This window comes from Gossypium hirsutum, chromosome A07 (genome assembly GCF_007990345.1).
Source record: "Gossypium hirsutum isolate 1008001.06 chromosome A07, Gossypium_hirsutum_v2.1, whole genome shotgun sequence".
Lineage (NCBI taxonomy): Eukaryota > Viridiplantae > Streptophyta > Magnoliopsida > Malvales > Malvaceae > Gossypium > Gossypium hirsutum.
In genome coordinates this window covers 4,103,660-4,117,110 of record NC_053430.1, presented here as the reverse complement: position 1 = coordinate 4,117,110, position 13,451 = coordinate 4,103,660, and the positions used below count along the sequence as shown (strand labels likewise).

The 13,451-nt window shown below is 35.0% G+C and overlaps 2 protein-coding genes and 1 non-coding gene across 3 annotated transcripts; 2 read left to right on the top strand and 1 right to left on the bottom strand.

The window, feature by feature from the left end:
• The first annotated feature begins 672 nt into the window (after nucleotides 1–672).
• TRNAK-CUU (transfer RNA lysine (anticodon CUU)) lies at nucleotides 673–745 on the top strand. The gene has a single exon. It is a non-coding gene; the product is annotated as a tRNA-Lys (tRNA).
• A 928-nt stretch (nucleotides 746–1,673) lies between these two features.
• Nucleotides 1,674–5,819, top strand: LOC107953737 (3-hydroxyisobutyryl-CoA hydrolase-like protein 2, mitochondrial). The gene is made up of 14 exons (XM_016889129.2): nucleotides 1,674–2,038; nucleotides 2,259–2,339; nucleotides 2,444–2,512; nucleotides 2,716–2,779; nucleotides 3,096–3,175; nucleotides 3,279–3,362; nucleotides 3,920–4,004; nucleotides 4,119–4,204; nucleotides 4,294–4,415; nucleotides 4,506–4,566; nucleotides 4,963–5,061; nucleotides 5,142–5,243; nucleotides 5,321–5,362; nucleotides 5,514–5,819. The coding sequence occupies exons 1-14, from the start codon at nucleotides 1,919–1,921 to the stop codon at nucleotides 5,631–5,633; spliced, it is 1,215 nt and encodes a 404-aa protein (XP_016744618.2). The 5' UTR covers nucleotides 1,674–1,918; the 3' UTR covers nucleotides 5,634–5,819.
• A 1,407-nt stretch (nucleotides 5,820–7,226) lies between these two features.
• LOC121231997 (DNA-directed RNA polymerase D subunit 2b) lies at nucleotides 7,227–13,241 on the bottom strand. The gene is made up of 8 exons (XM_041117244.1): nucleotides 12,931–13,241; nucleotides 12,202–12,698; nucleotides 11,782–11,994; nucleotides 10,774–11,657; nucleotides 10,013–10,316; nucleotides 8,613–9,566; nucleotides 8,251–8,522; nucleotides 7,227–7,848 (listed from the first exon to the last, which is right to left on the bottom strand). Exons 2-8 carry the CDS (start codon nucleotides 12,685–12,687, stop codon nucleotides 7,347–7,349), a joined length of 3,615 nt encoding a protein of 1,204 aa, XP_040973178.1. The 5' UTR covers nucleotides 12,688–12,698; nucleotides 12,931–13,241; the 3' UTR covers nucleotides 7,227–7,346.
• Nucleotides 13,242–13,451: the final 210 nt, after the last annotated feature.

The following is a 13,451-nucleotide window of genomic DNA, read 5'->3' as shown; positions in this document are numbered from 1 at the left end:
GATAAAAAAAAGTTTAAAATATCAAAATTTTCTAACAATCGATTTGGGCGAGAATGTACAGATACAAGCTAGTATTGATTAAAACAAGCCTAAACACATTGGAACGGTCGAAACACACTAAAATCTTGACCATAACGGAACCTAAATTACTTGGTACCGGTTGTGGAAAGACTTTGTACATTTCGACCGGTACCATTCCAACTACAATGATCTCTATTAAATATATATAGATTATGTCTTTTATAAGACAAATTTAAATTATATTATTAAATTCAAAATATAAAATGAATTATTATATTCAAAATTAAAATATTTATAACTTGAAAATTTTCAAATTATTTGAAGCCGCCAAGACTTGCCTAACCCAAATGGATCTGAATCCAAAAGGGCCCAAGTCTAGAAAACCTAAAATCACCGGTAATATTAAAAATATTGAAAAACACAACGAAAAAGGGAAGAAGAAATAAGTCCATCTTTTATTAATATTTTCTCTTTTTATATATATATGTTATTTTTAAAAAATGCAATTACTTCATTTCGTTTGGTTTTGTCTAAGTTCAATGTTTTACAGTTTTATTTATTTTGTAATTTAGTTATAGCCGAATGGTTTAGTGGAAAACCTTTTTTGTTTAAGTTTAATCAATTAAATAAACCTGCGAACCATTTCTCAAATCCATTGTAGTCTAGGTGGTAAGGATACTCGGCTCTTACCCGAGAGACCCGGGTTCAAGTACCGGCAACGGAAACCCAATTTTTTTCGCTTTGGGGCCGGGCTTTTGTATGGCCTAATTCCTCAACGCATTCAACTTTTTTTAGTCCTTTACAATTTCAATGGTTAATACGCCTATGGTTGGGATTTTCATAAATTTGAAATTCCAATTGTTAGCGATGTTAAATAATTTTATTATAATGCTAATTATTTAGTAATATTGTTATCGAGTAAATATTTCTTTTATTTCAAAATATCATATTACAAAAATTAATAATGTTAACAATTAGACTTGAGTTTTGAATTTTGAAAAATAGGATTAGGTTATTGGTAATAAAAGTATAAGGATCAAATTCCAAATTTGTGAATATTAAAGGGACCTATGGCATATGTTAACCTTTTCTAAGGAAAGCTCGATTTGAAAAAGTCAATTTTTATTTTTAAATTTCAAGTTAATTAAATTGAATTGTTGATTTTTTCAAATAAACTCAAATAAGTAATTTGGTTTTCCAAATCCGAGCATAATTCAATTTTACAATTCAAATAATTTTAATAATAAATAATAAATTAATGTAAATACTTATTTGATGGTTTAAAAATATGTAAACACTCGAAAAAATTTAGAAAAGAAAAAACAAAATAATATTTTAAAATTCAAAATATTTATACAACACTTTTTTTCTCAAAATTTTATAAATATATATAAATTCAAAAAATTAAGAATTATTATAAAAATCTTGAAAAATATATAAAAATGTTGAATTATAATTTAAAAAATGTATATAAATATGTGCATTAAATAAGTTAATTATGAAATCAAATTTATGATAATAATTATCTTTATTTTTTAAGTGTTCAAATATATATTGTATTTATATTATTTTATTCGAAATTTACTTATACTGTTAATGAAATTAGTGGTTTAATTTTTAATTCAAGTTAACAAAATACTCGAATTTAGTCCGTGGTTCACCCCTACCTCTCCTACATAGGAGAGAGAAACGCTCTGAACCCAACCGAGCCGAGATTTTGTATAGACTAAAGGAGTCAACATATTGAACGGCTAGGATCAATCCCTAATACATAAACTGCAAAAACTCACAGTGAAGGGGGTAACACTGACTGAGAGGAAGGCAAAGCTAAAGTAGCAGAGTCCACAAAGCCCAAAGGCAGAGTAACATTGAAAGAGACAAGCAGAGGAAATCAAAGATGCAGAGAGTGAAAGCTTTAATAGTAAGGCATTCCTTTCAAACACTTAGGTTCCTCTCCCATCAGAGATGCTTCTCTGCTCAGCCTAACTATGCCCCATATCATGATTTCCAGGACCAGGTATTTTTAAAATTATTATTATATCTCTTCTGGGTTTCTATTTATCTTTTTATAGTATTAACTTTTTATTCATTTTTTCTTTTGAGAGAGAGAGGGAATTTCAAATATTCAGTGTCAAGTATGGTTTTTGTGCTTAAATTTGTTCATTTTCTGAGAGAAATGGAAGACCCAAGTGCATATTTTTGTCACAGATTGCTTATTTGTGCTTGAAACATTTCAGGTTTTAGTGGAAGGGAGAGCAAAATCAAGAGCCGCCATTCTCAATAGACCTTTTGCTCTCAATTCACTTACCACTTCAATGGTAAAACTTTTTACTTTTAATTTTGAAGTCGATGCTTTTGAACTTCTAATCTTGACCCCATGTGGTAACCTTGAATAAATTGAAGGTGTTTTTACAATTTATAGGCATCTCGGTTGAAGAAATTGTATGAATCATGGGAAGAGAACCCTGACATTGGATTTGTCATACTGAAGGTATAACATTTTATTGCATATTGAAGTTGCAACACACCATACTTACACAAACATTTTATATTTGAAATGAATTGTGTACCAATAGGAAAATCTCTGAATATTCTTTTTTGTCAAGACTTTTTGATAAAGGAGCTTCACCCCATTGACATTTCGGATTTGATATTCATTTGTGTCTTAAGCTTTTGTTTTGAACTTTATTGAAGGGTAATGGCAGGGCTTTCTGTTCTGGTGTTGATGCTGTTGCTCTTTATCACTTACATAATGAAGGTTAGTCTCCTATCAATGTTATTTTTCATTTGATTTGTCAGTTTAGAGCTCTTTAGTTTCAGAAAGCAATTCAAGAATGATATGTTAACGATGTGCCCATTATGACCAAATTCAAATAAGAGCAACTTGGTTGCGCTAGACTTTCCATAAACACGTGTGTTTAGTGTTCCAAGTTATGTTTTGTTAATACCTTAAACTATCACATCGAACTTCTCAATGGAATTTTCTTCTAGTTAAGTTACTTTATAGTTTTTTTTATAATCATGATTCCATACTAGCTTTCTAATTCATGGTTCAACTACTTAAATTTTTGCAGGGAAAGTTGAAGATTGTAAAAGATTTCTCGAGACACTATATAAGTTTGTATACTTACAAGGAACGTATTTGAAGCCGCATGTAAGTATTGAACCTTTGAGTGATTGATACCCATGTGAATTACTTCTGAGTTTCTTTTGGTTCAAATGAACCTGTGACTATAATGCACTGGCCATACGTGCAGGTTGCAATCTTGGACGGTATAACAATGGGATGTGGAGGTGGAATATCTCTCCCTGGGATGTTTCATTTAGTAACCGATAAAACTGTATGTGTGCCATACCTTCACCAATTTTTCTTGTATTAGGATTTGTGAAATAATCCGCATTTGAGTTAATGAATCCACCTTGTTTCTTGTGAATGGCATACACTTTAATTTAGTTCATTTTTGTCATGCGAGGATTGAACTTTTATGCCCAAATATAAGAAAAAGGTTTTGTTTTTCTTTGTTCTTGTATGAAGATTGAACTTTATCTGTTAAAGGCAAGGCAGTATACTCTCTATGCATTATAAATTCCACTTCATGCTCCCGAATGAGTTGCCTGAAGAAGGAAGGGTGATATCATTTGCACGAAACTTTGTTGTGTGTTCAATTAGAATTTTATGAAACCATTCTTTTCTTCATGTATTTGTTCTTTGAGATATTTACTATGATATTACTGTTGTCTTTGATAAAGAGAATTGAAGTTCATTTCGATGAATCAGAGCTCAAAATCAGGAATATTAATTCAACAACTAATCTTCCCCTATCGCACCGCCCCCATCTTTTTTCCTTTCTAGTGTCTGGACTTAAATAACTCTAACTTACTGTTGTAACATTTTTAGGTTTTTGCTCATCCAGAGGCTCAATTGGGGTTCCATCCTGATTCAGGGGCTTCATTTTATCTTTCTCGCCTACCTGGTTACTTAGGTAATAACCATTCTAACAACTTTTCCAATGCATAGCTAAATTCCTTGATTATTTGCTCGCGTCTGGATTTGCACTGTCCATTTTTCTTAACAAGATGTGTGTTGTTTTCATTAGGGGAATGCTTAGCTCTAACGGGAGAAAAGTTGAATGGTGTCGAAATGATTGCCTGTGGCCTGGCTACCCATTATTGCTTAAATGCTGTTTGTTATTTCTGCTCCTTCATATGTATTTTGTGCATTTTCTCCAGCACCTCTTTTATATTCTTATTTGAATGAACTGTCCATGACAGCGACTTTCTTGGGTCAAAGAATGCCTTGGTAACATGATGAATGATGATCCCACTGTCATAGAATCTTCTCTTGCACAATATGGTGACCTTGTTTATCCAGATAGGAGCAGCATTCTTCACAGGTAACTTTTGGTTCATGGACTGTGGCACTTAGAAACAGTTTCTATGTGGTTTTTTGTCTGATTGATTTGTTTTTCCTTATCTTGTTTCAGGATTGAGACAATTGATAAATGTTTCTGCCATGACACTATTGAGGAAATTATTGATTCTCTGGTACGCTTAATTCTGCATAGATGTGATGTAATTTGTTTGTACACCGTGCACGGCTATGTGTGCCATTATATGTGGTGTATCTGCTCTGTCAGTTAAGATTCTGATACCTCATTAAATTTAGCATTAGGGGCTTCTAGCTCAATGGTAATCTCTTAGCCCAGCAGATGCATGAGGCTAGAAGTTCAGTCTTTAGCCATGAACAGTTGATGTAGAGATGCTAAGAGTAGAGTTTGTGTTATGGTTCCAATACCCTAATTTCCTCAGCCCATCTTGGCAGTGACCCTTTATGTAGCATTAGGAGATGTATTTCTGTAGTCTTACTTTACTGAATTACCCTGTCACTCTGATGTTCAATTGAGCTTCCGATTCACTTGGTTTCGAAATTGATTCACTCAGGAAAATGAGGCCGCTGGTGCTTATGATGATTGGTGCAGGACAGTGCTCAGAAAAATGAAAGAAGCCTCACCATTGAGCTTGAATGTTACTCTACGATCTGTGAGTGACTAATGTTTACAATTGCTTTAAATTCCATTTTTGACCGCTTGTCGCTTACTTCAGTTTCTTTGTTGCATTAGATACGAGAAGGTAGATTTCAATCTCTTGATCAGTGTCTGGCACGTGAATATCGTATGTCTCTTGCTGCAATCTCCAAACATGTCTCTAATGATTTCTCCGAGGTATGGTCTTTTCTTTTACATAGAAAGCATTTCCAGAATAACTCTTCCTGTGAATTTAAATCAAGCTATTTCAACAGGGTGTCCGGGCCCGGTTAGTGGACAAGGATTTTGCTCCCAAGGTATTCTGTTGTTACACATGTTTACTATACTATTTCATGGAAAAGCCTACGTAAGAGCAGTAGTGGGGTTGTAATCCCACAATCCATTCATTTACCTGCACGCGCGCATATATAATCTTACTCGTATGGTTGTGTTTCACCAAAATTGCAGTGGGATCCTCCAAGGGTGGAAGAGGTGAGCAAAGACATGGTAGAGTACTATTTCACCCCACTTGGGGAATTAGAGCCGGAATTGCTGCTGCCAACAGCATTGAGAGAACCTTATATATGACAAGGATCTCTTTTGTCACACAAAATTTTGGTGTAACATCCCATAAATTTTTGGTTCATCAGTTTCTTTGTACAAACTACACTCTGTTGTAAGGAACAGAGGTTATAGAGAGATGTTTTGTTGGTCATGTAAGGTCATCACACTGTATTTCTGTTTTGGTACTAATTATCTCATGCTATTTGAGTCTCCATAGCTTAATGTCTAGTTTGGTTGGGTAGTGTAATCACATAGGGAAAAGTTTATTTCCTAGTGTTTGTTTATGAATACAACTTGGAGACAAAAATGTTTGGGTGGACAAAATAATCAATGTTTATTAAATAAGTACTATTGTTTTGGCCAAAAAAGAAAAACAAGTAAAATTGAAATATTTTTTTTAAAATGTCATTTTTGTCTTTTGAGGAAGAGAAAGGGAAAAGAGAAAACTTGATTTTAAAAGGTTTATGTCAAAAAAAGTCCTTAAAAATTGCAAAAAAAAAAATCAATCTAAGTTTTTGTATTAAATTCACACTCAATTAAGTTCTTGCTGTTAATAAAAAAATCAATCGATTTTCGTCATTGACCATGTTAACCGTTAAAATAAATTGATGGACTAATCAAATGATGACACATAAAAATTTCTGGTTTAATAAAATATTTTCTCATAAGAGTCATAAAAAATTATTTAAAAATAAAAAAAATTATAAATGTATTAAAATTGAATAAACTTATAAAAATTATAAAAATAATAATAACTTATAAGTATTATAAAAAATTTAAAAATATATATTAAAAAATAATAAAATTAACTAAGCATATTTAAAATTTTATAAAAAAAAATCTTAAAAACTTATAAAAATTATAAAAAAATCTAATAAATTATTAAAAATTTATCAAATCAATAAAATATATTTAAAATTTTTATAAAAATATATAAATAATATATAAATTCTAATAATTTTTAAAAATTTATAAAAAATTTAAAAAATCAAATATATAAAAGTCATTTGAACTCCTAAAATCATGAACACAGCATCAAACCAACCGTTGAATAATGGGAATAGTCATAAGATGGTTAGGATCATTTTAATGTTGAATAAAATTCTCTCAATATTCTACGAATAAAACAATAATTGTAGGACCCTCTCCTTTTTTTTGATAAATTATTTTATTTTTAAAATTTTTATATCCAATATTTTAACTTCAGTATAGAATAATAGTTTAGACCTTAAAAAGTTGAAAATTAGTTACTAAACATTCTATGATATAAAATATTTTTAGTATAATTAGATACTATCAAACCAAAATTTTATTATCTAACTATTAACATATCTTAGAATAAAATATTCTGACTAAAGTTTTTAAAATCGAATCAATAGTCAAACAGATCATGCCATCAATTTGTCAGTTCGTCAAATGATATCTTTCGCCGATTTCGGTCTAACTGGTCCAATCTTATTTAAGTTAATTTATATTATATATAATGATATTAAACTATTTAAATATTATTAACACTTCCTCGCGAATCCTACGGTGTAATAAGAAATTAAATTGATTTTTAAAATCAGACCAAGGGATTGTGTTAAAGGGGCATAATATGTATTAAAGGCAAGGCAATTGACAAGTTAAATCCTGCAATAACTTCGATAGCTGATATTTACATCATCATTCAACCAAAAGAACCCAAGTATTTGCGATTAGAAGTTATAACAGTTGATAAAGAGTTTAGCAGCTAACTCAACAAAGCTGTGTCTCAAATTTCAGACTAATCCCCATGCTGAATAGTTCCTGGCACAGTAACTTGGCACCATACGGCACACTAACCTTCACAATCTCATCCCCTGACTGGCAAACCCGGCAATAGGGTCCCCTAATCTTCCGACCAGCTGCTACGGTCCGTTCAATAACATTTGCAACATTTTTGCAATTCTGACATACATGCATCTGTGAGCAATCGCTAAGCGTGAAGAGGCGCTCATGCAAGTTGGCTGATGCACCATGAGCAATAAGGCAGTCCCGCTCCATCTCACCAAATTTGATCCCGCCATAACGTTTCCGGTCTGCAACTGGCTGCCTTGTAAGTGGATGCACAGGTCCAGTGTTACGAAATTTCACTTTGTCTTCAGCCATGTGGACAAGACGCTGGTAAAATGTTGGACCCATAAATATGAGTGACCGAACCATCTCACCAGTCCGACCATTGTAAACTCTCTCATTTCCCCATCTTGAAAACCCAACCCTGTGGGAGATAATTAAAGTAGCCATCATTATAAATAACAGTAACTATAAGAAAAACCAATTATGGTATTAGACAACGAAATGGACAACTTAAATATATAACCACTACAAACAGTGAGTCAAGCTTCAAGAACATATCAAATAGCATAGAGACAAAAAACAAAGCTATAGCTTATGTGTGATCAAAGTCTGAAAACCAGCATGTATGCTCGCTAATCGTTCCAGGACAGTAAGCATGCAGATCAACAAAGCAACAAAGCGTGAAAATCCAATAGTATTCCTTAAAGGCATTGATACACCAAAACAACTCAGAAACAGCCCGCCTAAGATTTCTATAATGAAAAAATCCATGATGAATGCACAGTAAGCATGCAGGTCAACTTGTTCCAGGGCAATTCATTACCTGTGAAGCTGTTCTGTAATGGCATCTATGGAGAGAGTGGAGAAAGGGGTGGCATGTTTCTTTGACCCACCACAGGCAATCCCCTTTCCCAAGGCAGCCTCCAAGAGTTGACCAGGTGTTTGTCGTGAAGGAAATGCATGTGGGTTAATCACGATATCAGGAACTATTCCTTGAGTTGTGAAAGGAAAGTTCTCATGAGACTCCAGAAAACCAAGGACCCCCTTTTGCCCATGCATGCTTGAGAACTTGTCTCCAAGACAGGGAGAACGAACCTGAAAAATATATCAGAAAGACAACTGATGAACATCTAAAACTTAAAAGTAGTAGACGCTATTTTGCAGAACAAAACATGCTAACACTACCTGTCTCAGAGATACCACAGCAAAATTTTTCCCATCATCATTTGAAGATAACACAACTTTCTGAACCATGCCTCTTTCGGTGTGCTTCAGTTTTACACCATGATCAGCTCCAGATTCTGCAAACCTCCCAATGACAATGTCACCAGACTGCAGGGAAGCACCAATATAAGGAAAACCATCATCATCAAGACTGTCCACCCGTCCAATCTTACTTTCCGTTTTTCCAAAGTTTACAATATCTTCAGCCTTCCGCCTCTTCTCCTGGATTTCCTTGTTATCTACTTCAGCTTTGTAACTTCTTACATGTTCGGTGCGGAACATCCCACGCTCTATCGAGGCCCGGTTCATTACCAAGGAATCCTCTTGGTTGTAACCAAGATGAACATTTACAGCCACAATAGCATTCTGGCCATTGTAGAGTTCTGGCTTCGGATCCAATCTATTCTGACCAAGAGGAAATCCAGATTTACCAAGACAATCAGCAGTCATCGTATGGAAGAGTGGCCTTTGGGGATAATACATCTGGTGCGACAAAGTGTCCACCCTGATGTTTGGGTTCGTTGTAGAGAACCCAATTGCCTGCTGAGAATGTTTCTGGGCTTGGTAGAGAACCCTCCGCGCATGATCATGATTGGCAAATGGAATGATTCCACAGCTTAAACCCAAAAGAAATGACATGTCCAGCTCACAATGCGTGTACTTGACAGGTTGCTTCCCCTCAACTTCTGTTAAGAGGTACCTGATACCCCATGCCGTGCGACAATCTTCTTCCTCTTCAGCTCCAATGAGTTCAACAATCCCCTTGTCTAAAAGGGGCTGGAAAGCATAATTTTCCTTGCCCTTGAATGCTTTTAGTTTGAACAGATTTTCAACAACTAAAAGCGGGCGTAGAATCCTCCCAGCATCAGTAAAGATCCGCACCTCTCCTTTATGCTCATCTCTTTTAATTTCCACCTACAAGATGAAAATCATTTAGAGAAAAGATGAAGAGACCAATAATAATGAACAACAGAATAAAAGCAATTTAAATTTCACAAAACTATATTGTACAAGAATCGAAGCTGGGGGACTTCTAAGCAATTTTACTCTCTGTCTTACATTTTAAGTAAAAGGAAAAGATGCTCAGCCTAGGGCTTCACTTCTCATTTCTAATTGCTGAAGTTTACAAACATGCCAACTACCAATAAGAAAAAGATGAAAACATCAAGAAAAGCTGAGTTTTCGAGTACAGCTGATCAAAATTGTCCAAAGCCCTCCTGACACATACAACCTTAACAGACACAATTTTTGTTTCATGGTTCAAGCCCATTACCTTGATCAGTGAACAAGGTATGCATATAAAAATTTCGAAGTGGAGAAATTCAAAAGCTATAAGGTCTATGAAATGGGATGGCGATCACCTGATACGGCAATTCTCTCCTGCGTCGTTTTCTTCTAAGTTCAGCAGCAAAGAAAAGAGAATCTTCACAAACACCAACCCATTCCCCATTCAGAAAGACCTTATCTTTCCCATCAAGTGAGCTTGACGTATCATTAACCACTTTCTCCATTCCAGAATCAAACAACGTGTCAACTATTGATTCCACTACAGATTTCACTATGTTCGTACTCACAAGAGCTGTGGTAGCCAGATTCTTAACAAGCCCACAATTTTCACCATCAGGAGTAGAGAGGAAGCAAACTTTTCCCCAATGAGAAGGATGTCTGCATTAGAAAATTATATCAGAACTGAACAACATTATTGCTGACAGACATCTCAACAGACCCAAATGCTCAAAAAATAAATCATCAACTCCATATTTCAAACCCTAAAATACAAACACTACTAATAACAGATTCTAGAGGAAAATTACCACAGGAAAGCAGAAAACTAAAGATAGAATCATAGAAACATTTAACTAACTTCTAATCCAACTGTTCTGATGTGAAAATAATGACTTTCAGATAAAGTATAAGAGATACACAGTTTGCAAAGATTCATGTCCATGCAATTGCATAATCAAACTATCAAAGTTACCAAACCAACAAAAGATATGAAACTCATATTGTTGATATCACAAAGTTCTGAATGTAAAAATAGATTGCTATGAAGTGAAACAAATATTGCATCTTTTGCAGCAATGGGTTACAATTTACAAGATACGAGTCTAACAAAACTTACGGGTATCTCGCATCTCCAACCTTTCCAGTGTACTGAACCTGCTGTCGTGTCTTTCTCAAATCAACCATTGTCTGCAATGGATTTGCTCGTCCGAGATTTGCCACTACACCTGATATCCTTTCCATCTTTTTGTAAGGATGCGACCAAGCTCCAGTAGAAAATGCTCTAGAGAGCCCATTTGTAACTATGGAAGCATCGAGATAATGCTCAATTGGACGAACAGTACGATCCGCATAAAGATCCCTCTGCAGAGTCTTTGCCATGCGTCTCCTTGCATGGGCAATATGAACTTTCATCTCACGCTCAAGCAGCTCACCCGCCAACTCCAACCTCTTGTTCCTAAAATCATCTCTATTGTCACATTTTCGATGACCAGTGAATGCTTGCAAAAGACACTTGACCATGTACCCCAAGAACCGAGCCTTCTGCTTGAATCCTTTGAGAGAGGGAAACAGATACTTTCCAAGGCACTCTTCAACACTTTCTTCAGGGGGAAATCTAGTTTCTTTGCGTAACCTATCCAAATGGTTGAGAGCAGCACTTTCTTCACGAAAATTGCGGCATTTCCAATCAGCATCACGAATTGAGGCGAACAGTATGTTTGATATACTTGAATCACTGCTTCCATAATCAATCAGACTTACAACTTCCTTGTCTGATCGTACACCAAGGGCAAAAAACAAAATCCAAACGGGGATCTCAATCGACAAGAAGAAAACAGTCAGGATTTTCTCCCCCCCTTTGATATATTCTACTTTGGAATTCTCCACTAGTCTGATAATTAGCCTATTTCTCTTCACCTCCGACCTGTAGGCAACAGTCCAGCCCTGTATGTTTGAAATCCAGAGCCTCTTCAGAGAGATTTGCTCTTGTGCAATGAATATCTACAATTAAATATGGCAAAAAATTATTAAATATGGTTAGCAAATTCAAGTCTGTTCAGCAATAATGGTGTATGGACACTGAATAACAAGTCAACTGACAGAATAAAAAAAATGCCAGACGGACCTTCTCTGCACCCTTGATGAGAAAATAACCTCCGTGGTCAAAATCACAATCAGACTTTTCAACCTCATTCATCCAGCACAGCTCAGACTTAACCATCACAGGGATCCTTCCAATTATAATCTCCCTGTTATCTTGATGCACGATCTCCTCTTCAACAATTTCTTCTCTTCCAGTTTTAAACTTGTCACTCTTTACACTTTTTGCTGTATATACCTGATAAATTACCAGGGCACAAAAATATCATACTTTAAGGAACTTATTTTTAGCCAAAACCATCAGTTAAGCAATGAAGATACTAAGATACAGCACATTTAGATTCCAGATTACTAAAATTACCAGAAAGCTAACACGTCAAACATCAACAAGAACACTTGACATTGAAATCACTAGAAGTTTAAACTATTGGTGATATTTACTCACCTGAAGCTCAACAGTAACCTTCATCCTGGATGAGTAAGTCATGTTCTGAAGGCGGGCATGTCTAGGAAGCATGTTGAGCTCATTGCCTCCGGTGACAGCCCAAAAGGTTGGCCTCTCAACGGTGACTTTCCCAAACTTCACTCTGGCATGACGCCAGTCACCTTCTCCCTTCTTCGATGGATCATAACCAGAATGAATAACAAACTCCCCAAAGGAGTCGAAGGTGTTCTGGAGACCGTATTTTATGAAATCATTGTAAGAGTTTATTTGATGACTTATTAGACCATACTGATTGAAGAAAGACACGGCAGCTTTCCTACAGAAATTCCTCAAAAACTCTTCTCCCAGCTCTTGCACACTGACCAACTCATCAAAAACATCATCATCTTCATCTATATCCATATTCAAATCAGTTCCATTTGCAAACTTTTCACCACTAGTACTGCCCATTCCCACGTTTCCCTTACCATCTGGCGAAGCCCCCATTGCACCAAAATCTAAAACAAGAATAAAAAAATAAAAAAAAAAGTAAAACCCCGTTAAAATAAGGTTTACACAAACATAAACAATCCCCCCCCCCAAAAAAAATCACAAAGAAAACAGGAAAACAGACTTTATAAGGCTTCATCAAAAAGAAAGATTAGAACAGCGACGATAAACAGTGGAATAATATATATTTATATATTAGCAACACGTACATAAGCAATGGATGAACTGAGAAAGACTTACATTGAAAGTTTGGGAGAGGAAGGAGAAATTAAGAACAAAACCCCCCTAAACCCTAATCTTCTCCGTGCTTAGACGTGAAAATTCAGTGATTTCTATGGGTTTTACAGCCTCTGCAAAGCAATGTGCATCAAATTTCAGTGGGTTTTCCCAGTATTTCAGTCTCAAAGGAGTGAAGTCTTGAGTTTTAGGGGGGAGTGAATAAAAATGATGGGTTTTTTAAAAAAAAAAATTTGAGCGGAGACGATCAGACGAAGAACAAACAGCAATGAAAATTGACATGTGGGTTTAGCTTTGGAGACGAACCGAAATGACGTAAATAGCCTTGACTTCTCTTTTTTTGTTCTATTTTGGTCAGACTCAGGGGTGTTATTGTAAAACTAGGAATTTTGTTACCATAAAAAAGTAATTCTGTACTGTTTGACGGGTGTAGTAAAAGACGCATGGGTCCTTCAGGCTTTGATTTGAGTGATAATGAATTTAAAAAATCATTTTGAAGTAAAATTTTGTAAATTTGAGTTTGT